Source organism: Mirounga angustirostris, unplaced genomic scaffold (assembly GCF_029215605.1).
Source record: "Mirounga angustirostris isolate CCGP_5_RB_7025 unplaced genomic scaffold, mMirAng1.0.hap1 SCAF_14, whole genome shotgun sequence".
Taxonomy (NCBI): Eukaryota; Metazoa; Chordata; class Mammalia; order Carnivora; family Phocidae; genus Mirounga; species Mirounga angustirostris.
Genome location: NW_026991722.1, coordinates 66997758 through 67025444, shown reverse-complemented (window position 1 = coordinate 67025444; position 27687 = coordinate 66997758). Strand labels below are relative to the sequence as shown.

At 48.9% G+C, this 27687-nt stretch overlaps 1 protein-coding gene across 2 annotated transcripts; it reads right to left on the bottom strand.

The window, feature by feature from the left end:
* Positions 1-1089: 1089 nt before the first annotated feature.
* Positions 1090-25652, bottom strand: ANKLE2 (ankyrin repeat and LEM domain containing 2). Of its 2 annotated transcripts, XM_064578127.1 has the most exons (14): positions 25409-25652; positions 23589-23828; positions 19231-19704; positions 15738-15944; positions 14380-14573; positions 14112-14300; positions 10329-10451; positions 8337-8403; positions 7320-7492; positions 5576-5682; positions 4508-4698; positions 3423-4071; positions 2697-2828; positions 1090-2277 (listed from the first exon to the last, which is right to left on the bottom strand). In XM_064578127.1, exons 3-14 carry the CDS (start codon positions 19697-19699, stop codon positions 2073-2075), a joined length of 2706 nt encoding a protein of 901 aa, XP_064434197.1. In that variant the 5' UTR covers positions 19700-19704; positions 23589-23828; positions 25409-25652; the 3' UTR covers positions 1090-2072. The 2 variants fall into 2 exon arrangements, with proteins under 2 accessions (XP_064434197.1, XP_064434196.1); XM_064578126.1 differs by lacking the exon at positions 23589-23828.
* Positions 25653-27687: the final 2035 nt, after the last annotated feature.

The following is a 27687-nucleotide window of genomic DNA, read 5'->3' as shown; positions in this document are numbered from 1 at the left end:
CAGGTTCAGCTCCCACTGGGGAGACCGCCAAGACAGCTGCAAATGAACACTTGCCCCACGGGGTGGGCACTCATCCTACAACACCGTGGCTGTCCCCAGGTAAGGACTGGAGGGCTTTCCCGTGTGCCTTGTGGCTGGAGCCACAGCACCCCCCACTGTGGCAGAGGGGTCCCCATCACCTCTCTTGAACTGAAGAAGTCACACGCCGTTGTTTAACATCACAAGAAAGGTTTCTCATTTCCAAGGGCAATTACGAAATTTGGTGCAAGCTTAACTGAAAGTTCAAGTTCTTCACAACCATGTTAGGAATGAAAAGGGCTAAAAAAACAGCAAATTCACCACGATCAGATTAACATACTGTTTCATTACAACACTAAAGATTTTACTAAAAACGGCATTTTGCCTAGGCACCCACAAGAGCAGTCTTTCTGAAAGCTTAGAATTACCACATGGTTTTAATAATAATTTATTTCATGAAGTAGCTTAAAAAAGAATGCAAAATCACCTTAAGACACATGATAATGCATTCACTGGGGCCAGGGCCACCTTATATAAACAAATGGAGAAACAGGCAAAGATAACCTAACCTTCAGAATACAAGAACCACAGTCTGCAAAATTTGGACAGAAACACTTTTAATTTCCATCTGAATATTTACAACAACAACGGAACAGGATTTTACAGAAAACAGTGAACGTACTATCTGTATTCTAATTTCTTTTGAGAACAAAGATGCCTTTTATAAATGCCACTTTTAGAATAGACTGTATTTTTCTGTGTTACATCTAGATCGTTACACAAGTAAAAACACCCTGGGTAACCACCTTTTAAATTTTAAAATCTAAATCTTGATTCCAATATTCCTGACCTGTTTCTTCTTAGCCGAAAGAAATGTTCTTTTTTTTAACACAAGTTCCAATTCAGAATTTTTATAAACAACAACAAAAATCTCACGCCTACTCAGTATCACTGTATATTCGCAAAAAGCAAGTTTCAGGAAAATAAAAAATGATTTACAAAAGGCACTGAATTTAGCAAAAACTGGTAGAGCTTTTCATTTTGGATCAAACACTGGAAATGTTCACGGAGCACCGGAGAGAAGTCAACCCTCAACTCAGGTGTGTAGTTTTGGGTATCAATCGTGGCAGTGGTTCTAAGGTGACCCCCATGCTCCAGGCAGAGCCCCCCCAGAAGGTCATGGCCAAGAGGAAGCTAAAATAAATGCAGTAAGGTAACTGACCAGGACTCAAAAGATAAATCTCTAGTTTCTGTACTAAAACACAACACTCTTTTATAAAGGAAATCCAAAGGAAGTGAATTTGGAAATATGCAATAAATCTCAAAACCGGAGAACTTAAAGATCATTTTATCGGCACTACCCCGGCAACTAAACGAAGGAACAAGAAGTGCAGATTCCTTAGGGCTGCTGGTCTGTCAAAGGCTGGGACCGTTCCCAGGACTCCCATGGACCAGAGGATTTATTCCCCAGACAAAAGCTAGTTTTATCTTCTGGACACTAGTTTAAATGTTTGTAATGACCCAAACTTGCAAGTGTAAGTCATTTCCAGGTTTGTTTACTCTGACATCCACCTTATCAACTGGTTGAACCCACTGGGACCGACTGGCAAAACAAAGATTTTCCATCAGGAACTAAAGTCAGAGACCCTTCCCAGAAAAGGAAGATGGCACTAAATTCATCTTTGTTGTTAAGAACGGAGTTGAAGCGAGTGCAGCTACGGGCAGCCCAGCCCCAGCATTCACCTGGGTTTCTGGTGCACACACAATGGGAATGGCGTCTGACGCTTGGGAATGGCGAACTTAAGTCCACATCGTTACACACTGACGATTTTCAGAAAGTTTGTAACTGGATTTGCTTCCATCAGCTTCTCCCAAAACACCAGAAAACTAAATTTTATACAAAACATCTGCACTTTCTAAAAATCTTTTACTCTCAAAATGAGGACTAATAAATTAATCAAAGTCTATTCTTTTTGGTAAATTCTAGCAATAAACACATGACCCTTCTTCCTTTAGAAACAAGACAATGAGACGCCCAGCAGCTTGCCCCAGCTCTACAAGGCTGTGAGCTGGGCCAGGCGCGCCATTCTGCGGAGGTGGCTCCCATTTGCGGGGCTATAGCGCCCAGGGCTGCCCAGGCCCGGGGAGTGGGGTGCGGGCCCAGGCTTCCCGGGGCTTCTCCCCGGGCTGCAGCTGTGGGGACAACCAAGATCCAGCTGCTGAGACTCCAGCTTCCCTTTCAGCGCAGGACTTGGCCAACTGAGGAAACCAAGAAAGGTCTGTCAGCACTGACAGTGATTCAGGCCCTGCACCCAAGCCCTGGGGGACCACCTGGCTCCAGAAGAGGGGCTGCGGACCTCAGAACCACGAGCCCTGAAGGTTCGGAGAAGCTACGATTTTGCACACGAGTCCCGTGTGGCCCTGCCCAGGGTTCCCGGCTGCTTCCATCCTGCACCCCCACCTTGTCAGCAGCCCCCTCTGCTTTCCACCCAACTGCACACCCCCTGCCTGTGCAGGGTGCCGCCGGCCGCGGCCACGGCAGGAGCTGCGTGTCAGCCTGGCTAACCAGTGTTCCAGATGAACCCCTACATGAAAACGTGTGAATCACAACCGGACCATCCGGAAGCCAGCTACCCACAAGCCCGGAGTGAGACAGGTTCCCCCGCAGGCCCACTGACCTCTGTCTGTCAGAGGGGGAGTAGCACAGGATGGCACTCTTCCATCTGTGGACGGCTGGGTACTGCTGAGGGTCCACGTCTGTACACTCCAGAGCTGCCAAAACATCTCGATCCAGTTTTGACGGCTCCTCTCTGTAAGGCAGAAAAAAGGAAAGAAAAAGCAGGAACGCTCGTGATTAAAAAGACTTCCAACACCACTACTCAAGGGCCCAGCACAGAAGCAGAAGGGCAAGCGTCCGTCTCTGTCACCAGCTGTCGGGGCCGCGGTGCGGGCTATGGAGGGACAGAGGCCACAGTGGCAGACAGGACACACTGTCCCACAGGGGGAGTGGTGGACCCAGGACTGAGTGTCTCCACCTCCAGGGTGACTGACCAGAAGGCTGACCCAGAAAGCCCGTCCCCAGGGAGGCTGAGATTACCCCAGGATGGTCTTTCTTCCTAAAACACACTGCGTTCTTGGTACAGTTCCAGCTGTTCTGCGGAGGACTACTTCCCCAGGGAGAGAGCAAGACGTGAGGCTAAGCTGGAAAGGAGAACACGTCTCCCACCAACTTGGAAGATCGCAACACAGCACCAAGAACTACAATCTCATGAAAGAGATGGGAGCCAGAAAAGCTCGTCCAACCAGGCTGAGGCTAGAGAATGGGTTCAAGAAAACTGGGACGGTGCTACGTGAGCTCACGCCCACTCCCACGGCCTCCCGCATGTGCACACAGCCCACCATACCCAAAAAGGAAGAGCCTCTGGACAGGCTCCTTCGTAGCGGAGATCCCTGAGGGCTCTGAGGACACGGAACCACAGTTCTGCTGAGCCTCATGCACAGGAGTGTCGGGACCCAGACGTATCTTAGCCATTTTGGCTGACATTTCGCGTTCTGTCCTGGTTTGGTTGTTTCTAAGTGTGTCAGCAGCAGGCGGCTCTAACAAGTCACTCTCGACTGCATCCACTCTTGATGTCAAGCTCTTCTTGTCTCTAGTTTTCATATTTTTACTTGGTGTCTTAGAAAAATTACTTTCTAGACCTTGCAAATTCAGTTTATCGAACTTGACCATTAAGCCTGAGACCGGTGAGATGAGAGCTTCCCCTGTGCCGGGGGCCTCTGGCCTCTTCCTGCCCAGGGTCCTGCTGCCACTCAGGGGGCTACAGAACCCATTCTTGCTGCTGTGGGGACTGGTCAGGGTGGAGGCTTCTATAAGGTTGGTCTCCTGCTCCAAGGGAAGGATGTCACACTTCGAGTCCCCAAAAGCGCTAACTGTGGGCTGGGTGTTGTTTCGAGCCGTGTTCTGTCGATTTTTAATCTCCTCCAAGCTCAAGTCATCGTCTTCATCCAGAAATGCCCTCACAGAGATGGAATTGCTGCACTTCCGAGCACGGCCTACAAGGGAGAGAGCGAGCAGCTCTTCAGAGGACTGGGTGACACAGTCCGCAAGGGATCACGCGGTACAGCTGCAAATCCCCAGGACCAGTAACCGCCCTCTCCTTCAGATCCACCTCCTAAGACTCCCAGAAAGATGCCTGCGCTGCCCTTGGGAAAAACCAAGCAGGACCCTGCACCCAGAAACAACAGCCTCCAGTGCCCCAGCTTCAAAGGCAGGAAAATGAGGAGGAAGCCAAGGTCAAGGGCAGGCACGCGTGGGACGTGACAGTGGCTGGTACCTCCCATCTAACTTGCGAGGACACCAGTGGGCTGAGAACATGAGCAGCCGACAGAAGCAGCAGGTGCTTGCTCTTCACATGGACCCACCTCTTGGTCCGCAGACACAGGACAGGGTCTGAGTCCCAAGAACCTACAGACGTCTGCGTGTCCTTACCAAGGGCAGAGGGGCTCTCCTGATGATAGGCCTCATTTTCTCCTGAGTCCTGTTGGGCTTTTTTGCCTGCTTCCTGGTGAGTGAGATATTCTTCTAGTTTTTGCAGACCTTCCTGGGAAGACAGATCAACAAAACAGCCCAGAAAGTCCCAGTATTCGACCCATGGATACCCCAGCTCATGAGCCAGCTCCCTGCAAGAGTAAGTACAATCCATCAGTTGGAAACGAGGTGTAAAAAACCAAACTCACAGAACTGACTACACAGAAAACAGCCACTTTATGCTGAAAGTGCCAAACGACACCTGTAATCTTAGTTACAACTTTTATTTTTAAATTGAGGGCTAAAATAGTACTTTGTGTTCTCTCAAGCAGGGCAAGACTAAGCAGGGTTTCTGTCATGGACCACCACACGGAACGCACTAAAGTCGTGGCAGAAGAAGGGGGCCTCAAGCACCCCACTGGCACCACAAGCTAAAGACCAGCCTTCTTGTTTCCTTAAAACAACTGTGTAAGGTTGGAGAGGATTCTGGTTTTGCTCAGGCCATAAAACTTTGAAGTCCTTATCAAGTTCACGCTGTAAACCTGAAACTGTATTTCTCAAACTACATTTTGAGAAAAAGTTCTAAAACAATTCAAAGTAGCTTTATTTGATCACACTGTAATTTAGATTCTTCACTATGGGAAAAACACCTTTCAGGGACTTTTTACTAGTAGCTTCTAGCCACACCCACCTCTTGTGTTTTAGTTCCTGCTTTACCGCCAAGGAGACACCCACCGTATGGCCCATCAGACAGAACGCTGCCACACCCTGGACACGTCCCGCTAGTCTCTGCCTGGAGAGGGACCGCGATGGCGGACATCTTTGCTACACAGTGTGTGCACTGTTTGCAGGAATCAGACCTCAGTGAAGAGGCTTCCCATCGCCCTACCCCAACCCCACAAACACCTCCCAGGAACAATCATTTTGCAGCTGTAACTGGTTTCTGTCCTCAACCAACACAGAGGCATGCAGTGTACAGAACGACATTGCCACTCAGCTCCTGTCCCTTCACATTAAGCCAGCCAGTACCTTCCCACCCTCTCGATGCCTCTTTCTGGATCCGTCTTCCTGACGTTGTGAAAGAAGCCTGCTTTCTCCCGAGGCGGCGTTTTCCAGAGCCTGCGAAAATCTTCTGCCTGAGGAGAAAACGTACTGAGCTGCGCTGTGCACCCAAGTCACAGGGACACCAGCATCACAGAGCAGCTGAGTGCCTCCCAGCATCCCTCCTCCTCCTCACACACCCGGGCATCATGCCCTCCTGGGTGGTAGCTGGACAGATCTCAGGGCCACATTATGAGGGCGGCACAAAGGGCTCTGGCAAGTCTCCATACGGGAGCAGCCCTGCTCCCTCCCAGTGGCCCAGGCTGGGCTGTGAGGCTCAGAGCTGCCACACTGAGGGCCTCGAGTCACTTTCCCATCACACAAGAGGAAAAGTCACTCATATTGGAGTTCTGTTTTATGCACCCGAATCTAACCCTAACTGGTAACACCTGTTTTTGGAGACACTTCTGTAACTGCAAGTAACTATTTATTTAAAATTATTACCATCGGGGTTCCTGGGTGGTGCAGTTGGGTAAGCATCTGACTCTTGGTTTTGGCTCAGGTCACGGTCTCGGGGTTGTGGGATCGAGGCCTGTGTGAGGCCCCTCGTTCAGTGGGGAGTCTGCTTGAGATTCTCCCTCTCCCTCTACCCCTCCCCCTGCTCTCTCAAATAAATAAATCTTTAAAAAATAAAATTTTGGGGGGGCGCCTGGGTGGCTCAGATGGTTAAGCATCTGCCTTCGGCTCAGGTCATGATCCCGGGGTCCCGGGATCGAGCCCCACGTCTGGCTCCTGACTCGGCAGGGAGCCTGCTTCTCCCTTGCCCTCTGCCTCTCCCCTGCTCATGCTCTCGCTCTCTCTCTGTATCTGTTTCAAATGAATAAATAAAATCTTTAAATAAATAAATAAATAAAAAATAAATTTTTTTTTAAAGATTTCATTTATTTATTTGACAGAGAGAGAGATAGCGAGAGCAGGAACACAAGCAGGGGGAGTGGGAGAGGGAGAAGCAGGCTTCCCGCGGAGCAGGGAGCCCGATGCGGGGCTCGATCCCAGGACCCTGAGATCATGACCTGAGCCGAAGGCAGATGCTTAACAACTGAGCCACTCAGGCACCCAAAATAAAATAATTATTATTTTTAAATTTTGTTAAGACAGTAGGTCTCATGTTAGGTATTTGAGGGTTTTTTTTTTTTTTTTAAGATTTTATCTTTCAGTGATTTCCACACCCAACGTGGGGCTCGAACTCACAACCTCAAGATCAAGAGTCACACACTCCACCAACCAAACCATCCAGGCACCCCTTTAAAATCTTTAACAAGAAAGATGACACACCGTGTATGAAATACCTCAGCCCAGAAGGTGAACTTCACAGTTTGCACAGTGAAGTTCCTAGTGACGATACACATCCAGGAATATGGGACTGGACGGCCCAGCTAGACTGGCATGTGCCACGAGAAGGGCCACTGATACGGACAGAAGAACCAGGTGATGATGGCGGGTTAGCCCAGGTGAACTTCACTTCTCTGAAGCGTGGCCTCACCACCACATGCACCCTGGCTCGCCAGTGAGGAACTGGGTTACGACAGCAGACTCCTCAAACCTCGTCCCAGCTCACTGGGATTCCACGAGGCGTGGCCTTAAGACCAAACACAGAGCAAGAGCTGGAATACCCAGCACTTCCGGTGCGGACAGCCAGGAGCTGCTTCCAGAAGCTTTTACAGTAGCTCACCTTGGATGGGCTCAGGGGCCCTGCAAAGGCTCGCAAGGTCAGAACAGGGTCTCTGGGGCCGCCTCCACCATGGCCGATGTGAGAGGTCTCGGTCGTCTGGTCTGAAGACCACAACTCCCCAATCACTGGAGAGGATGTGTCCTCGGCTCTCAAGAGTGGCACGTAGTAGTGGCCTGGGAGAAGGAGACACCCGGGTAAGGCATCTGCTTGGGCGGGTGCTCACCTCAGTGGCTGTGTCAGGCATCTGGTAAACAGCCCGGGAAACACCAGATGCTCTGCAAGCGATCCAGTGAGGACAAGGCTGCAGAAGCTCTGGAGCCAGAGGTTCTGGGTGAGAGGCCAGTTTTTGCCAGACTCCTTTAACTAGCCCTACATTCTCCCTCCACTGGAAAAAAGGAAAAAAGGAAAAGAAGGAAGGAAAGGAAGGAAAGGAAGGAAAGGAAGGAAAGGAAGGAAAGGAAGGAAAGGAAGGAAGGAAGGAAGGAAGAAAGGGGAGCAGCAAACACCCCTCTTCACCCCATGTGCTAAAAAGACTGAGAGGCAGGACCCGTGTGAACAAGATTAGCCTAAGCGGGAGCCTGAGAATTGTTAAAGGAGAGACAGGCCGTGGTGCAGAAGGGGCACATGGGAGGGCTGACAGGGAGCTACTGATAAGCCAAGCAAACGCCAGACCAAAGAGCTCCTCCCACCTCCACTCTGCCAACGTGCAGGCTGTGCTCGGGGAGCAGGGACCAGAGGGACCTGCCACGTGTGATATCCAGAGATTATGGGGTGATGCCATGAGCAACAGTCAAATGACAGACAACTTGCCGTCTCCCAGAAAAGTTCAAGGCTTCAAAGGAGGATTTATATGACAACTGGCATGTGGGCTGGGGGGTTCAGGCAGCAGCAGATCACCCTGAGAAGGTCTGTCACCCTGAGAGGTGAGCTTGATCCCGCAGTGTAAGGCCAGGCTCGGGCAGTCCAGGGCCTTCCCACTGGTGGTCCTCACACTCCAAGCACCAGGCCCCACCTTACCCTTTAAGTACTCTCTAATCCGCTCCTTCAGTTCCACAGACTTATTTCTGCTTCTTTCACAAATGACCTATTTTTATTAAAAAACACAGCATGTGAACAGTCGATACCCTAATTTGTCACATTTTATCATTAAAATAATTTTATAAAACCAAATTTTAAGATTAACTAAGCAAGGATAATGTCCTAATGCTGAAAATTTCCTAAAGCCCACAATCAAAACAGTACAGTCTTTCTTCCAAAATGTTCTGTAAAAGCTGAAGGGGTCAGGACAAGAAGGACAAACTCTGTGGGTGAATTTTATTGTCTTTCTTTGTGCTAAACTACACATTCTAGTTTTCTTGCAAGGAAAGGCAGTATCAGTCAGGGCAGAGACAGGCAGACACGCTTGTAATTTTCAGCTCCATGAGCTCCAATGCCTAGGGGCCTGTCTGTTGCTGTCGTTTGGCTGGATTAAAACAGAATTCCTATTTAGCATGCAACACAGTGTTTTATTCTTGCTACTACAGGAGATACCTTTCTTCCTTAGAGAACTGTAGCGACAAGAACATTTTTGCTAGAATAAAAAAACCAGTAACCTTCAAATAAGGAAGGAGCCACAAAATTACCATCTCCTGCCAGCCTGCGAGAGAAACCAACTATACTGTACCCTGTAAGTGGTGTAACTATTTTTTTAAATGTGTACCTGATTGTGAGGAATAGCAAATGCTGTAAGAATACTGGTTACCAAATACCATTTTATATTGAAAAAATATACATACCAATGCACACAAGAAGTTGAGTCAGACACATGAAAAATAACGGTAATTTCTGAGATGCAGAATGGTGAATTTTATCTCTTTTTGCTTATGTGTACTCTAAACTTTCTATAGAAAATGAGCACTAGGGCGCCTGGGTGGCTCAGTTGGTTAAGCGACTGCCTTCGGCTCAGGTCATGATCCTGGAGTCCCGGGATCGAGTCCCACATCGGGCTCCCTGCTCGGCGGGGAGTCTGCTTCTCCCTCTGACCCTCCCCCCTCTCATGTGCTCTCTCTCATTCTCTCTCTCTCAAATAAATAAATAAAATCTTTAAAAAAAAAAAAAAAAAGAGCACTATTTACATAGCCATACCAACTACAAAGGTGGCATTCTCTACCGGGTTAAAATCCTTACAGACTCCATTTCAAAGGGCTGGCTGGTGCAGGTCAGCAAGCCAACAGCTCCAATGCATGGGACAAATCACCCATCTTAGTTCTTGTCTGGTCCATCTCCCTCCCACCTCACAGGCACAGATGTACCTCTGCGCTCTCTAAGACACATTGTGCTTAACTGCCAATATCAATCCTGACAAGACTTGTATGGGTCAGGTGAGAATACCTGGGAGGGGCTTAGGACAGCGCCTGATACATAATGAGCTAAGCACATGTCAGCTGCTTTCAGCACCATCATCCTCATCACTACCACCATCCTCACCATCACCATCACCTCCTCCATTCTCTGGTTCCCTGGTCAACTAAGGTATGCACAGAGAACTTGATTAAAAAAACTGCGAACTCGGGGCGCCTGGGTGGCTCAGTCATTAAGCGTCTGCCTTCGGCTCAGGTCATGGTCCCAGGGTCCTGGGATCGAGCCCCGCGTCGGGCTCCCAGCTCAGCGGGAAGCCTGCTTCTCCCTCTCCCACTCCCCCTGCTTCTGTTCCCTCTCTCGCTGTCTCTCTCTCAAATAAATAAAACCTTTAAAAAAAAAAAAAAAAACCCGCGAGCTGTTGAGAACAAATGATCACCAGTTTCAGGAAAATAAAATCAGCAAACATGGGCAGTTCATTCCCTCCTGATTCTACAGATGTGTCTTCTTTATGGTGCATCTTACTCAGTAATCATGGTTCTAAGGTGTGCCCATAAGGCAAACACGTTCACACAGTCAGTACTGTGACTTCACAATAACTATGATCAAGACTATAATTTCACATATTTTCATGTCTAACACTACAGTAACAGCATTTTAATAGATACTTACATCTTCAGGAGTTTTATCATATTTATTCCTTGGATTTTTTACAATCAAAGGGTGTGAAGACAGCACGTTGACCACATCTGCATTCCCAAACTTACAAGCAAAGTGCAACGGTGTGTCATAGCCCTGAGAAAGGTGCAGAGAAAGAATATTTCTTATTTATGTTTGTTTCATAAGTTTGCTTTAAGATAAAAATACGTATTTAGCAGAACAAAAACCCTCAAAATTAAAAGACCATAAAAAGACACTGTTATTGGGCGCCTGGGTGGCTCAGTTGGTTAAGCGACTGCCTTCAGCTCAGGTCATGATCCTGGAGTCCAGGGATCGAGTCCCACATCAGGGCTCCCTGCTCAGCGGGGAGTCTGCTTCTCCCTCTGACCCTCCCCCCTCTCATGCTCTATCTCATTCTCTCTCTCAAATAAATAAATAAAATCTTCAAAAAAAAAAAAAAAGACACTGTTATTATAACTAAGAAATAAATGGCATGTTAGCACATACCCACTTTAAGCCAGGGCTTGAGGCCAGCCCAGCACCCATTACTGTTGCCCAGTGCATGGGTGCCCAGGCCTAGGGATAGCTTATAAATGAGCTAGGGCAAAATACCTGCTCAGTAAACAGCAGCAGCTTTAACATTTCAGGGCCCAGTACAATGTTATATAATCAATGCTCAAAAGGTGAAATAAACAGGGGCACCTGGGTGGCTCAGTCGGTTAAGTGCCTCTTAATTTCAGTTCAGATCACGATCTCAGGGTTGTGAGATTGAGTCAGCGTCAGACTCTACGCTCAGCACAGAGTCTGCTTGAGATTCTCTCTCCCTCTCTCTCTGCCCTTCCCCCTGCTTGTGCTCTGTCTCTAAATAAATAAATATAATCTTTAAAAAAAAAGATGAGGGGCACTTGGGTGGCTCAGTCGTTAAGCGTCTGCTTTCAGCTCAGGTCATGGTCCCAGGGTCCTGGGATCGAGCCCCACGTCAGGCTCCCTGCTCAGTGGGAGGCCTGCTTCTCCCTCTCTCACTCCCCCTGCTTGTGTTCCCTCTCTCGCTCTCTCTCGCTCGCTCTGTCAAAATAAATAAATAAAATCTTTAATTAAAAAAAAAAAAGGTGAAATAAACAGATGGAGGCAACACCCAGAATAAAACAAAGTCTATGAACTTGGTCTGTACCCAAAGAAAATTCTCTCTAGTGGCTAATACCTAGTAAATGAAACTCTACTCCTGACCCCAGGATGCTTGTCAATGCTCTGACTTGCCCTTAGTAGCCCCAATCCCAGATACCTTCAACTAAGGCCTGAAGATCAGCGGACTTTAGGGTAACAGCATCCTTGAGCCCAGGAGCTATAGAGCAAACCTCCTTTGGGTATCCTCACTTGAATGACCACAAGCTCAAAGGTAGCACATCCAGAAAAGAACCCACTCACATCTACCAGAGCTAGACACATGCCCATGCAGTCCACCTATGATCACCAAGGATGGCAGATCCCAGCTCTGGAGTCCCTGGCAGGTCATCCCTGCCCTCCATATGCCACACTGCCATCCCCTTAGTTTCTCACCCAGACTACCAAGACTCCTCATGGGCCTTGCTTCCTGCACTCACTAGGTGACCCAAATGATCTTGTGTGAGCAAGTAACTTCAAGGCACCACCCATCCCCTACTCCACATGCTCTATTTCATGTAACTCCCACATGAACCTAGAAAAGTCTGGGTGTTTGCCTACAGTAGCACCCCCTAACTGCATCTTGCCCTTTTGTCCAGGTTGGCAAACGTTCTCAACCGAGGGCCAGAAAGCGAACATTTAGAATGAGCAGTGTTGTGTTCCAATAAAGCTTTATTTACAAAAACAGGCTGTCCTTTGCTGGATCTGCTCTAGTGCATTCTCTGAATTCAGACTTTGATTCATGTTCTACCTGAGACAACTCCATCCAGCTCTGTGGCCCAAGCTCTAAGAATAACCTGATCTCCCGTCAGGCCTGCAGAGGTGGGAGGATGATGGTCACTGCAGATCAGGGGTCACTGTTTTCACTCATTCAGAGCATTCAACCACAAGGGGACCTCAGCATGCTTGCTTCCTTCTGGCCACTCCTCTTCTTCACACCTCATAACGTCCACCTCTAACCTGCTTCAAAATCTGCAAATTTGGCCGCAACCTCTCTCCTCATTCCTGCCGGCAACTGCTGTTCCTGCACAAGACAGCAGGCTCTGGGTTCTTCGGACACTGCTGGCTGGCCCAGCCCTGCTTCTCACCGTGCTGATCTCTCTTGTGCCCTGTGCTTTCTTAATAGTCCAAATTTGTGGCCAACAATTTAAATGATTCCTACTCTTAGTGAGTTATGGTCAAAGATGGCCTATAACATCTAATTTCAAGAATGTATTAAGTGTTCCCTGTGGACATGCATATGCACATTTTCTGTGAATACTGCATAGACATTAAGAAAAACTGTGTATTTTCTGTAGGGCACACACTTCTGTTATGTTTTTCAAGTCACACTTCCTGATTGTACTAATCAAGTCAGGAATCCTTCCTTACTGAGTATGTTCACCCTTAGTTTTAACGGACATAACTCTGATTTTGCTCCTTATTTTACACTTACTATTACTTTAATATAATCACTGTTTTCTCTTTTACTTCCTTCTATAATTGTGCTAGCTTGGCCAAATTTATCTTTACTCCCCCTTTTCTCTCTTGTTAATTTAAAAGTTATCCTTGCAGGACACCTGAGTGGCTCAGTTGTTAAGCGTCTGCCTTTGGCTCAGGTCATGATCCCAGGGTCCTGGGATCAAGCCCCGCATCGGGCTCCCTGCTCCGCGGGAAGCCTGCTTCTCCCTCTCCCACTCCCCCTGCTTCTGTTCCCTCTCTCACTGTGTCTCTCTCTGTCAAATAAATATATAAAATCTTTAAAAATAAATAAATAAATAAAAGTTATCCTGCTTTGCAGTTCTGGAGTTCAATGTGTCACATTTGACACATGTCATGAAATAGTAAGTCACACGCCACTCCAACATGCTTCTGTTACTCCCTCTCCTGCCAAATACAATTTTTCAAACTCCTAGGCTTGCTCAGAGCTTACAACTCTTGGCTCTAAGCTATCACTGGGTTCTGCCTTATATAAATATGTAAAATTCTTCTGTTTTAAGAATTCTTACGTAAGGGTGCCTGGGTGGCTCAGTTGTTAAGCGTCTGCCTTTGGCTCAGGTCATGGTCCCAGGGTCCTGGGATCGAGCCCCACATTGGGCTCCCTGCTGGGCGGGGAGCCTGCTTCTCCCTCTCCCCACTCCTCCCATTTGTGTTCCCTCTCTCACTGTGTCTCTCTCTGTCAAATAAATAAAATCTTAAAAAAAAAAAAAAAAGAATTCTTACGTAAGCCTATGCACCATTAAAAACCAACCCTTTGAAATTTTTAACTCCACAGGAAATATTCCTATATTAAGTGGGAAAAAAATATATAATACATAGAATCCTAGAATAAAAGGCACCAAAACCCCTTTACTTTCTTCTCTCTGTAAGTTTTGACATTGGCTCATCCTCCCATCAAAGCCCAGCTCAGGCCACTTTGGAAAAAGGCCAGGAGGGACCTGTCCTTGCACACAGCTGAGACTCAGGTATACCCTGCCTGGTGGGGCAGAACTCTTTGTGTGAATGGATCTTGTCATCCATCCCTCTCTAAGCTGGCTGAGCTCAATGAATGCGCCATCTCCTCTCTACATGCAGTGGGATGCAGTAAATACTCACACATGAAAGACACAAATCTTGTTTTGAAACTGGCTATGACTTCTCCTAAGGCACACTTACCGCTTTATCAGGAGTGTTCAGATACAGGTCCACGATGTAACAAATGCGCTGCTGCAGCATGTTCGGGTCATCGTCTGGGTACATGAGCCGCATAAACTCAGGGTTTTCCAGGGTCTCCAGAGTCAGCTGGCAGATCGAAGCTTGGTTCTCTTTGGCAGCAACATGCATAACGTTGTACCTACATCCTTCCTGAAAGAAAACTGTAGATTCTGAGCTTCATTTTTGTCAACCAGTCTTTTGATGCTAATAATCCTAGAAGCAGGCTTACCTGCACGATGGTTGGATTATCCCCTGAACCAATCAGATACCGGGGGTTACTCCAGGTGAGATCAGAAAAAATGTCTTCTTCTCCCTTCTCCACAGCTTTTCGAAGTTTGGCAGTGAGATCCTGAGTACGGGGGGTTTTATAACTGTTTGCTCGTTCTCTGTTTATAGTTTCTGACTCAGAGGAGTACAAACCATCTGTCATCAAGAGACAGAATTTAAGAACATTTAACTTCACAAACATTCTCTCATCACCCACCGTGTGCTACATTGAGGGCAACAAAAATCTCTCCCACAGAAGCTTCTAGCCTAGTTGGGAGTAACAAGTAAGAATCAATTAGCACGAACGGCAGAAGGGCATGTGTCCCAGCCAACAGCACGGCACCAGCATGACTACGGCATGAGCCCAAGAGCAAAAGGACCTGACCGGACTCTCCTGCCAAAGGCTTTGTGAGGAGGGATAAGGGCACACCAGCAGCGTCTGCACAAGGACCTCCAAGCACACAGCGCATTCCCATAAAGGCAGAGTGAGTCAAAGTGTTGTCGTTTAATTACAACCCCCTGAGAACGTCTGAAAGCAATCTCTAGAGGAGTATTTTCATAAACTGCAAACTATCCAAAATCACTCTGGTTCCCCTCTAAGCAGCACCTGTGTAAGGCCAAGTAAGGAAAGAGAGGAAAGGGCTTTCGCCTGAAGGCCTTATGTCCATAAGGAGAAGGTGCCTTCCCTGGGAGTCCCAGCCCACCTGGGACACAGGACAACTGTGAGCTCCTGGAAGGGACATGATGGAGGCTGGGCGGAAGTTGGAGGCTGCTGGGCTTCTGCACAGTGCTGACTGAAAAAGCCTCTCTCAAGACCCTGGTTTGGAGCCAGAGTGGGTATGGTCAGATCTCTGACTGGACAGGTCCTGCAGGTGAGCTCAACTTTTGCAGGACTGTCTGGGTCAAAGCTTGTGGCACAGTCCTAGAAGCAGGTGTAGCTTCATTCAGGTGGGAAGTAGACAAGGCTCAGCATCTAACAAAGCCCCTGAATCCCATGGGCAGCAAGGAGAGAGGGAAACAAAAGGAGCAGAACAAAAGGGCCAACCGTGGCCCTTCTGCTGTTTTCCCTTGGCCTTGTCAGCTTCAGGGCCTGGAGGAGATACCTGGCCCACTCAGTGCCCCGCTGCCTTTCTCCTCAGGGTCATTCCCAGACCAGGTACCTGGCCCATTCTCCACGGCCTGGGCCTTAGCTCTCTACTTCCTAGCAAACCAGACTTCTCTCAAAGGAGAAAACCAATTACAATACATGTGGAAGAGAGCACAAAACACCTGGGGCCCACCTGACAGTAACACCAAGAAGGGAGCCACCACATCATTTACCTTTCAGTCCACCGCTGCCAAAGAACGGTGCTATTTTCACAGGAGAAAGTGGTGAAGAGGCTTTGCTTGGAGAAGGGAAATAATCACAAACTCCTCTAGCAAATTTCTCAGCATCTTCTCTACTTGAAAAAGCTTTAAATCGAGATCCTTTGATCATTTTGACAGCTTGTAATGCTTCCTTTCTATCTTCATAAACATGAATCCTTTCTGCATGGGAAAAGTAACAGGAAAATTAGACAGGAGTAACCGGAGTCACTGTCACTTAGTTCACACCTGAAGACATGGGTTTCATAATAAACAACTGTTACCCAGTTGTCTGATTTTTCTCTCATATTAGTATTTCAGATTTTTTTCTTAAAAAAAAATTTTTTTTTAGGGGCGCCTGGGTGGCTCAGTGGGTTAAGCGTCTACCTTTGATTTTTTTAATCTTCTTCTTTTTTTTTTTTTTTAAGATTTTATTATTTGACAGAGAGCACAAGGCTTGGACCCCCAACACGCAAGGGGAGCGGCAGGCAGAGGGATAAGCAGGCTCCCCGCTGAGGAGGGAGCCCAATGCAGGGCTTAATCCCAGAACCTCAGTATCATGACCTGAGCCAAAGGCAGACACTTAACCCACTGAGCCACCCAGGCACCCGTTAAACATTTTATTTTTTTATTTTTAAAGATTTTTTTTTATTTATTTGACAGAGAGAGATACACAGCGAGAGAGAGAACACAAGCAGGGGGAGTGGGAGAGGGAGAAGCAGGCCTCCCGCAGAGCAGGGAGCCCGATGCGGGACTCGATCCCAGGACTCTGGGATCATGACCTGAGCCGAAGGCAGACGCTTAACGACTGAGCCACCCAGGCGCAACCTAAACATTTTATTTTTAAGTAAGCTCTACACCCAACATGGGACTCAAACTCACAACCCCAAGATCAAGAGTTGCACACTCCACTGACTGAGACAACCAGGTGCCCCAATATTTCAGATTTTTAATCCTGAAGAAAAAGGGCCTTAGCTAGTCAAAAGAACACAATAAGCTTGATCATATGTATGGGCATGGACATAAAAATATGTATTTTGTATACATGTGTAACTTTATATTTAAGGATACTATTTCATACTGAAAAATAAAATTCTTGGATTAATGCTCTAAATAAAAATAATAATAAAAGCAAGTTAAAAATTACGACTATATTAGCAAAGAATGTAAGAGATTTTTAAACATAATTTTGGGTGGGGAATGCCTTTCTAAGCATGCCAAGAAACCAAGAATACATTAAGGAAAAGAAAGTTCCAATTACATAAAAATATTAAAGTTCTGTAGGAGAACTCTCATAATCGAATTCATATGAGACTCTCATAAATACATAAAACACAAATGACAGATGGGGAGAAAAAAAAATTTTTAAGTGGAGAAAAAAATTTTTAACATAACAGAATAATAATGTCCATTGCCCAAAAAAATGGTCAACAGATATGACCAAAAGATACATCCAATTAATACAAATAAACTATAACAACATAAAAAAAGTAATCCACCTACAACAAGATAGAGGTTTCCCTTATTCCAAAGATATAAAAGAGAAGTTCAATAACATGCAGTGTGGTTGACAGAGCAGAAACAATACACCTGCCTTCCCTTTTTATAGATTTAAAACGTTGAGTTCAGTACTGTAGAGACTGGAAAAATCACTCAAACACAGCGAATGCCAATGCCTTTTGGAGGGCAGTGGCCTTCAAAGTTTTAAAAATACATACCTTTTGACCCAACACTTCTACTTAGCTTTTTTTCTTTTTAAGATTTTATTTATTTATTTGAGAGAGCTAGAGAGAGTGAGAGAATGCATGCGCAGCGGAGAGAAGCAGAGGGAGAGGGAGAAGCAGATCCCCGCTGAGCAGGGAGCCCAATGCTTAACCGACTGAGCCACCCAGGCGCCCCTCTACTTACCATTTTTATGAAAATAAAAATAAGGTACATTTTTATATGTAGATCTATGTTAAATTTAAATGAAAATATATTACAAATAAATACAATATGAATTCATATATATATATAAATAAAATACAGGAGGGTCAGGAATGACACACAAAAGCAGTTATAAGGTGGTTAATTTGAGTAAGATTTGGGTGGGGAGGAGGAAAGAAATTTCACTTTTACTTTATGTACTGCATATGTAATATATATATAAATATAACATATAATCTTATATAAATTTTTTTTACAAAAAGCAACTTTTATAATAAAGATTAAAAATAAACAGAAATTGCATCATGACCATTTCCAGTGTCGCTAATACTTCTTTAAAAAATTGTTATGGCTGAATATGGGGCGCCTGGGTGGCTCAGTTGGTTAAGCGACTGCCTTCGGCTCAGGTCATGATCCTGGAGTCCCGGGATCGAGTCCCGCATCGGGCTCCCTGCTCGGCAGGGAGTCTGCTTCTCCCTCTGACCCTCCTCCCTCTCATGCTCTCTGTCTCTCATTCTCTCTGTCTCAAATAAATAAATAAAATCTTTAAAAAAAAAAAAAATTTGTTATGGCTGAATAATATTCCATTCTACTCATGGTACATAATATGTCTAACAAATCTCCTATTTTGGGGTACCACCACAAATGATATCACAATAATGATAGTCTATAATTTCTGACATTCTATTCAACATCAGGCTTTTATTTAATTCTTTCCAGTGCTAAATCTACTTCAGTCTTGTTTAAAATTGGAATTCTTCAGGGCACCTGGGGGGCTCAGTCGGTTCAGCGTCTGACCTCGACTCAGGTCATGATCCCAGGGTCCTGAGATGTGGCCCCGCTCCCTGTCAAAGGACAGCCTGCTTCTCCCCTTCCCTCTGTCCCTCCCCCCACTCACGCTCACTCGCACAAGCTCGCTCATTCACTCTCTCTCTCAAATAAATAAAATCTTTTTTTAAAAAAATGGTAATTCTTTGATGCTGAAAACTACTTATAGCTGCATTAGCCATTTATATTAACATAAAAGGTGTTCAGATTCTGTTGAATAAAAAAAAAAAAAGAGGGAAATAATTAATTGGCAAATGGAAGCTAGCCAAAAACTATTTATAAGGTGAAGCATGTCTCACACAATCCAATGTTCTTCATTTTTAAAAATTCACATATACATTTACAAATAATTCAGCAGAGTTCTACATAAAAATGTTAACAATGGTTCACCTGGGGTGGTGAAATTACAGTGATTAAATTCTTTTCTTCTCTGTGATTTGAGATTTTCAAAATCACCCCCCCTTGCTGTCCACAAACCACCTGTGTAAGAAACACCAGGTGCGGGGCTCCTGGGTGGCTCAGTCATTAAGCGTCTGCCTTTGGCTCAGGTCATGATCCCAGGGTCCTGGGACGGAGCCCCACATCAGGCTCCCTGCTTAGCAGGAAGCCTGCTTCTCCCTCTGCCTGCTCCCCCTGCCTGTGATCTCTCTGTCTCTCTCTGACAAATAAATAAAGTCTTAAAAAAAAAAGAAACACCAGGTGCTTGTTACATTACCATTTCTCGCTGGGGTGTCCTCGTACGCCGGGCACACCCCATAGTACAGAGGCGGCTCCGTAGGCGCCCTCGCTACAGCTTTGTGGCCATTGACCCCAGTGGCGGCACTGAAGGTCATGGAGCAGGTCTTAGATGTCACGACATCTTCCTCTGGAGGATTCAAGCCCATGCTATAGCCAAAATCTCTGTCTTCAGACAAGCCGACCTGCTCAACCTGGCTCCCTACAGCAGACTTCAAAATCCTTTGTGCATCTTGGCTTAGAGTAGTGGCACCTGAGGTGTCGAGGCCAGGAGGATGTGAAGGCAGTGTTCTTCCATGCTCTAATAAAGCCTGAGCCAATTTTTTCTCAAAAATGAACCTTGTAGTTGATGTAATGGGTCCACATTTCAATCCGGCTTTCACAATTTCTTCTCTAAGGTCATCGGGATTCAGGAGTTTCAGTCGCGCCAAGATGGCATCCATTGTCATTTCACCTAGGCCCAAGACAACAAAAATCAATTTGATGGTTATAAGTACATCTTTTCTTATTAAAAAGCAGAACAAAACAAAAAAAAACACACAACAGTAGCAAAAAAACTGGCTTCAGTTTCATTTCAACCCAGTGTTTCTCCATATTTTTTGTACTCTATAAGCCCTCTATGAGAACTTTCTGAAGTTTTTGGTTTCCAAATTGATGATAATCTAAACAAAATTAAAATAAGCAATTTCTGGTTCATCTGGATAAGAATGTTAGAACCTGGTACTATTACGTGATACGATCACACTAACATTCTAGGAAGGTAAGCACACTGGGGAAACAGGCATGCTCATTTGTTGCTAGAGTGTAATGTGGAACAAACCCAAGGAAGTCAAGTGAACAATATCCATCAAAATTCCAACTCCAGAAATATATCCTACAGATATATTTGAACTTTATTCCATAAATAAAGGGAAATTATGCAAAGATTTAGCCAGAGAAGCCACAAAGATAGCTCTGGCAGTCATCCTGCTAATACTAATAACGAGTAGCTAACGTTTAACATCTTGGGGGTCTTTCCCGCACTACAATTTTTCCGTGTGGCAGGTTATCATTACTGTTCACCCACCACCTGATAGACGAAGAACCTGGATCACAGAGACACTAAGTAACTTGTTCAAGTTACACAGCTACCCAACAAGTGGATTTGAGCTACAGCAAGAGCTTCAGTCAATACCTTTGGAGAAAGAGCAGTTAAACCTATGGATTATAGGTGTAAGCATGGTCAGCAAGAAGTGGGAAGAAGGTAAGAAATAAGGGGGAAAAAGACTAGTGCTGAGGTAATGGGGCTGGAAACAAGGGCTCAGATTAGAAAAACTTAAGGACAGATGGATCAGATGCCATGGGGAGGGGTTTGAGGGATTGCAGTCAGCCTAGAGTAACACCCAGATCTCCAGTCTACATGCCTATGAGTGACTCCACCTGAGACAGAGAGTACTAGAAATAGATGGAGACTTAGGCATGGTAGCCTCAGAAACACCTTACTGCCACCAACTGGGCATTTCAATTTTCAAGTCCAAGATTGTAAGTTCAGAGTCGGTAACAGATCTGAGAGTCATAAGCACATGGATGGTGATTATAATACCAATAATACACCAGGTATAACAAGGAACAAACACAAAGGATTAAAAGATAGGAGAGAAAGAGAAACTCCTAGAAGGGATGAAGAAAGAATTGCACACAGTAATGTATCAATGAAACCAAGGAGTAGAGAGTTTTAAGAGGTATTTTCAGATGAAATGATGGAACATTCAAGATTAACTTTGAATTATTCTAGGAGCACCTGGGTGGCTCAGTTGGTTAAGTGTCTGACTCTTGATTTCAGCTCAGGTCATGATCTTGGGGTCGTGAGACTGAGCCCCACGTGAGGCTCTGAGGTCAGTGGGAGTCTGCCTGAGATTCTCTCTCCCTCTAAAATAAATAAATCTTTAAAAAAAATTAGCAGAACAAAAGGAGGAGCAGTGACAGATAAAATAAGATTCACAAAGTATCAATACCTGTTGTAGCTGGATGATGACTACAAGCAAGGAGTTCGTTATATTACCCTATTTCTGTGTATTTCTTTTATTTACCTTTTTTAAGTAGGCTCCACGCCCAGCATGGAGCTCAATACAGGGAACTCGTGACTCTGAAATCAAGATCTGAGCTGAGATCAAGAGCCAGAGCTCAATGGACTGAGCTTCCCAGGAGCCCCTGTGTATTTTTTTTTTTTTTAACTTTTAATGCCACCTCCCCTCACCCAACTCCAAGGTTTCAAAAATAGCTGTTACTTATTTGCAAAGGGGATATTAGCCTTTTAAACAATGAATGTAACGCACAGCCCCAAAAAGCTGCCAAAGAACTTGAAGGGGGAGGCCTACTGATCACAGGATTCTACCCAGGGAGATTCCCCCTGTACCTGGATATAAGAGCAACAGAGGTGGCCCAGTGATAGGAAACTGGTATGAAAGGCACAGGGTAGGTAAAAACCACACACAAGGGGTCGGGACAAGAGGGGTAGATGCTCTGAATAAACAGAGGAATTGCATCCATTCCTACAGAAGTCCAGTTTTCATACCATTCCCGTGTCTTTGCTCTAAAGCTACTACCTTTCTATCCCGGGCTAGTCTGAAGGGGGTTTTGTCCTTGCAGGCACTAAATAGAACAATTACATTAAGTCACAGCACTAACCGTGTGACCTTGGACAAGTCACGCAAACGCCAAGCCTGCTTCCTCATCTATAAAATGGACATAACAACAGCTCTACTTCTTAGGCTGCAATGTAAATTAGATAAACTACTACATGTTAAATCTGTGCTGCTGTGTTTGACACTGACAAATTATCCGTAACTGTCAGTTCTGGTTACTAAGTTATCAAGTAACACAGGCTTATTACTCTGCTAGAAAGTCAATTTGAATAAAAACAAAAACATGTGTTTTAATACACTTATTAATACATTAATATTTGTAATACAATACACAAGTATTTGCTCATGTGTACAAAAAGAAGAATAAAGCAGAAACTAATGAGCTTGGGTCCCTGTTGGGGGTGGAGGGTGGAAACTGGATTCGAAGAATGGACAGAGGGCCAGCCCAGGGGAGGGCAACACTTTTTTTTTTTTAAGGTTCAAATTTTTTGCTTTTGTTTTTTTAATTTATTTATTTGACAGAGAGAAAGCACAAGCAGGGGGAGCAGCAGCAGGAGAGGGAGAAGCAGGCTCCCTGGGGAGCAGGGAGCCTGGCGTGGGGCTCGATCCCAGGACCCTGAGATCAAGACCTGATGCCTAACCGACTGAGCCACGCAGGTGTCCCGAGGGCAATCCTTCTGAGTATCACTTCGTATGTTCTGACTTTTAGAAACATGTCTGTGATTCACATACTAAAAAATAATAAACAAAAAGATGGCGGAAGGCCCCCCAAGTGGAATACAAACCAGAACAAACGAGCTCAACTGCATTACAAATTAGAAACGGGTGGGAGAGAACTAACCTAGTAAACGAAAAACAGCATGTGACTATGCACTCTACAGGTCAGCAATTCTGAAGCTACTTTACTCCTACTCTAGGAATCAGCAAATAACTACATAGATCGTGGCTAAGGAAAGCCAGGTTCCTCACCAAGAGAAGGGAGCTACAAGCAAGGGGAGGGGGAGGCCAGAACAGGGGTCAGCAAACTTCTGTAAAGGGCCCCAGACTAAGGTTGAGGCTTGTCCTACTTACAGTGATTATGTAAGATACTAACATTAGGGAATCCAAGTGAATGGTATACCGGATCTAACTATATTTTGAAAAAATTACAAACTCAAGTTGAAAAACAGTATGGACGGTTCCTAGTGTCCCTCACTGGTGACATCCTACACGCTGCAGCGCATCAGGAAAGTGCCTGCATCACTCTGCTGTCTTCGTATGGCATTCCATGACCGTCCACCACACGTATAAACTCATAATCAACCATTCAACTGTTCCACCAGAACAAAGATCTCCTGCCACCCCCTTAGTCACACCCAACCTCCTCCCCTGTCCCCAAACCCTGGCAATCACTAATTTGTTCTCTATCGCTGTAATTTTTCAAGAATGTTATTATAAATGGAATCATACACTATAAACCTTCTCAGATTGCCTGTTTTCACTCAGCATAATGCCCTGGAGACCCACCAGCACTTCCTTCTCACTGCTGAGTAGCACTCCATGGTGTGAATGTGCCACAGCCCGTTTAGCCATTCAGCCCTGGGGAGACATCTGGGTTGCTTCCAGTGTTTGAACACTACAATTACAACTAGTTACAAGCATTCACGCATGGTTTTTGTGTAAAAATAAGTTTTCACTTCTCTAGGATAAATGCCCAGGAAAGCAGTGCACTTACGTTTTTGAGCAACTGCCAGACTGATTTTGGAGTAGCTGAACCTTATTATTTCCACCAGCAGTAAATGAGAGACCCAGTTTTCTCAACATTTCCACCAGCACCTTGTGGTATTTTTATTTTAGCCATCTTAATGGGTGTCATATCTCATTTTAGGTTTAATTTGTATTTCACTGTTGGCTGGAAACGTTGAGCATCTTTTCACATGTGTGTATCTGCGTCATACTCTGTGATTTTTTATGTCTAAAATGATTTCAAAATAGAAAACTAAACATTAAAAAGGAAGTTTTTAATAAAAATTAAAAAAACCAGACACTGCAAACGCTAACCTCTTAGTCCCATGCCCCACTGGACACACACACCGCTCAGCTTTAGCACCTGGGCAACGTGCGGTCTCGGTGTCCGACAGTTACAGGGCGGACTATGCGCCTGGACAAACCCGCCTGCCATTCACTCAAGATGCCAGCGACGGCGGCGCCTGGGGGCTCAGCCGGTTAAGCGTCTGCCTAAGCGTCTGCCTTCGGCTCAGGTCACGGTCCGGGCCCTGGGATGGAGTCGGGAATGGGGCTCCCTGCTCGGCGGGGGGTCTGCTTCTCCCTCTGCCTCTCTCTCTCTCTCATGAATGAATAAATGAAGTCTTAAAGAAAAGGGGAAAGAAAAGGCGGCCGAAGCTTCCTCACGAGGATGAGGGAAGCTCAGCAGGCAGCAGGCGCCAGGACGGGCAGCGCGGCCCCTGCCGTCCCCAGGCCCGGCTCCCAGGGGCCTCTGCCTCGCCCCGCGTTCTCAGCGGCGCTGGGGGGACCCGGGACCGTGTCCCCGGCTGTAAACCCACGACGAGAAAGGGAGCCCTCCCTATGGGCCCGTCGGCCCTGAGCTCCACGGCGGGCTCAACTCTACTTCCGGCTGCTAGAGCGCCCCCCCCGGGTCCTCACGGGTATCGCTTCCCCCGCGAGGGGCCGGACTCCCGCGCCACCGGGCGAACCGAACGCGAACGAGCACGGCCCGCCGCGCGCAGGGCGCGCAGCATCCGGGGAGCCCGCTGCGGCAGCACGCGCGGCGGTGCGAGGCCACGCAGGCGACGAGCCCCGACCGCAGGAGGGCGCGGGGGGGCGGTCCCCTGAGGACCCAAACGAACAGGAGTGCCCGCGGGCAAGCCAGCGGAGCGCCCGGCTTTCGCACCGCCGGCGCGCCGCGGACGCCCGAGTTTCACTCTAGGTCTCTTCCCAGAACCCCAGATTCAGGCCGGCGAGGGGGGGGGCCGAGGCCCGCGGAGGAGCGGCTACGGCAGGGGGGGGGGGCCCGGGCGGCGACGGGAGGGGGCGAGCGGGGGGGGGGGGCCGAGGAGGGGAGGGGGCCCTTGGAGGAGCGGCCACGGCAGAGGGGGGGGGCCCGGGCGGCGACGGGAGGGGGCGAGCGGAGGGGGGCCCGTGGAGGGGAGAGGAGGGGAGGGGGCGAGCGGAGGGGAGAGGAGGGGAGGGGGCGAGCGGAGGGGAGAGGAGGGGAGGGGGCCCGTGGAGGAGCGGCCACGGCAGAGGGGGGGGGGCCCGGGCGGCGACGGGAGGGGGCGAGCGGGGGGGGGCCCGTGGAGGGGAGAGGAGGGGAGGGGGCGAGCGGAGGGGAGAGGAGGGGAGGGGGCCCGTGGAGGAGCGGCCACGGCAGAGGGGGGGGGGCCCGGGCGGCGACGGGAGGGGGCGAGCGGGGGGGGGCCCGTGGAGGGGAGAGGAGGGGAGGGGGCGAGCGGAGGGGAGAGGAGGGGAGGGGGCCCGTGGAGGAGCGGCCACGGCAGAGGGGGGGGCCCGGGCCCACCGGCGGACAGGCCTCACCTGGGTCTAAGGCCGAGTTCGTGGGCGCGCCGGGCGGCGGGGCTGGAGGCCCGCTCCGGCCCAGGCCCCGCGGCCGCTTCTCCAGCCGCCGCACCAGCCAGCGCACCGCGATGAGCAGCACCGAGGCGCCCAGCAGCTCCCAGACCAGGGGCACCCACTCAGCCGCCGCCAGCCGCGGCCACAGCATCGCCGCCGCCCGGCCGCCGCCGCCCCGCCGCCGCCGTGGAGGAGGCCGCAGCCTCAGGACCCCGCGACCCGAGCTGCCCGCGCCGCTGCCTGATGGCGTCGCACGCCGGGGAGGCCGGTGCGGGGCCGAGACCGCGCGCGCGGGACGGGGCGCTCGCCGCCGCGCCCGGTGGCCTGGCGGGGGGGCGTGGCCGCGGCCCCAGCCCGTGGCGGCGCGGGGCGGTCGAGCGCGCCTTCGGGCAGTGGCGCGGGCAGCTCGAGCCGCGGGGTCCTGAGGCGGCGGCCTCTTCCGCGGGCGCGGCGTGCTGCGCAAGGGGGCTCCGGAGCCGGCCGGGGATGGGGGAGGTCCGGGGGGCGGCCCGGGGCTCGGCGGGAACGGCTGCTCGCGGGGCGGCGCAGCCAAGGTCCTCGGGAGGGTCGGGCTTCGCCGGGACCCAGCAGGGCTCCTGGCGGCGCGCGGGCTGGAACGGGTTCTGCCTAAGCAAGCCGGAGACCCGGCGGCTGCGGCGCGTGCTGGGGAGACGTGCGCCGGGAGCCGCGCCGCCGGCCTCCCCGGCCGCAGCCCTGCGCGCGCGGAGGGCTTGCCGTGGGGGCGCGTGCGAGCCGCTGCGCCGGCGCCGCGTGGGCAGGGTCCGGGCTGCGGGGTTCCTCGCGGTTGGCGCCGGGGCCCGCGAGGGCTCGACCGGGGACTGCAGGGCCCGAGGGAAGCGCTCCCGTGCTCGCCGGAACTGAGGCGTGGACGTGGAGGGTGACTCCGCCTGTAACTCGCAGCTTTTCAAATGGGACAAAGAAAAACGCGGCAGGAACGTGACGTTCTTGGTGAAAGCGCTGAACGGGGCAGTGCTGGCAGGGCTCTGGGCCCAAAGGAAGAGCCCGTAGATCAGGGTGAGTGCAATGCAGACTCAACCCGCAGTGAAGCGCTGCTTTTCACCCGGCGGGGCTGTTCGTTCCGGTGGGAATGTGCGGTCGTCAGGCCCTCCCGTGCGGTGCTGCGGCGGGAGGAGGACCGGCGCACCCCGGGGACGGCGAGCCCGTTGCCCACGAGGCTGGGCGCACGCGCCTGCCCCGCGGCGCGGCCGGGCAGCCTCGGGTGTGCAGGCGGACGTCCCCAGAGGGACGCGCCCGGCCGGGGCGCTGTCCTCGGAAGCTCCTCTGGTGCGTCCGACATTCAGCGATAACAGGGCTGAATCCGAGAGCCGTACTAAGCGCAAGGACCCCTCCGCACACAAGTGCGCACTGTGCGGGCGCCTGGGTGGCTCAGTCGGTTGGGCCACTGCCTTCGGCTCGGGTCATGATCCCGGAGTCCCGGATCGAGTCCCGCGTCGGGCGCCCTGCTCGGCGGGGAGCCTGCTTCTCCCTCTGACCCTCCCCCCTCTCATGTGCTCTCTCTCAAATAAATAAATCTTTAAAAAAAAAAAAAAGTGCGCACTGTGCAGTTCCCTCTGCAAGAGTCTCAAGAACAGCCAAGGCTCGTGGCGACAGAAGTCTGAGCAGAGGCTCCCTCCGAGTGGGCGGCTAGCTGGGGCATGAGAGAGCCGTCACTGTGAAGGAAACGCCCCAGGTCTTGCTTGGGTACACACTGGTGGGTGGTTGCCAGAACCCACCAAACTGGACGCTAAAAGTATTTGTTAACTAAATTTTGTGTAGATTTAAAAAGGAAGAGTGCCTTGCTTGAATGAAATCTTGCCGTTTCTTGTTTTTAAGTACTAAGTATCCTGAAAACAGACATCTGTCCCCAGCAGCTCCCCAATCTTTTTTTTTAAGATGTTTAATTTAAGAGATCGCACACGAGTCGGGGGTAGGGGCAGAGGGAGAGAGAATCCCAAGCCTACCACACAGGGCTGGATCTCACGACCCTGAGATCGTAAGCTGAGCTGAAATCAAGAGCCCAGCACTCGACCAACGGAGTCACCCAAGGCCTCTTGACCTTTTCACAGACGTGTGCCATTCCGTGGATGAGAGCACCCGGCTCTGGGCCAGACTGCCTGGGCTGGTACCGTCTGCCCCCCTCCCTGCTGGGTAACTTTGGATGAATTACCTAGTTGCCCTGTGCTGCATTTTCCTCAGTGGTAAAATGGAGGATGATAATCACC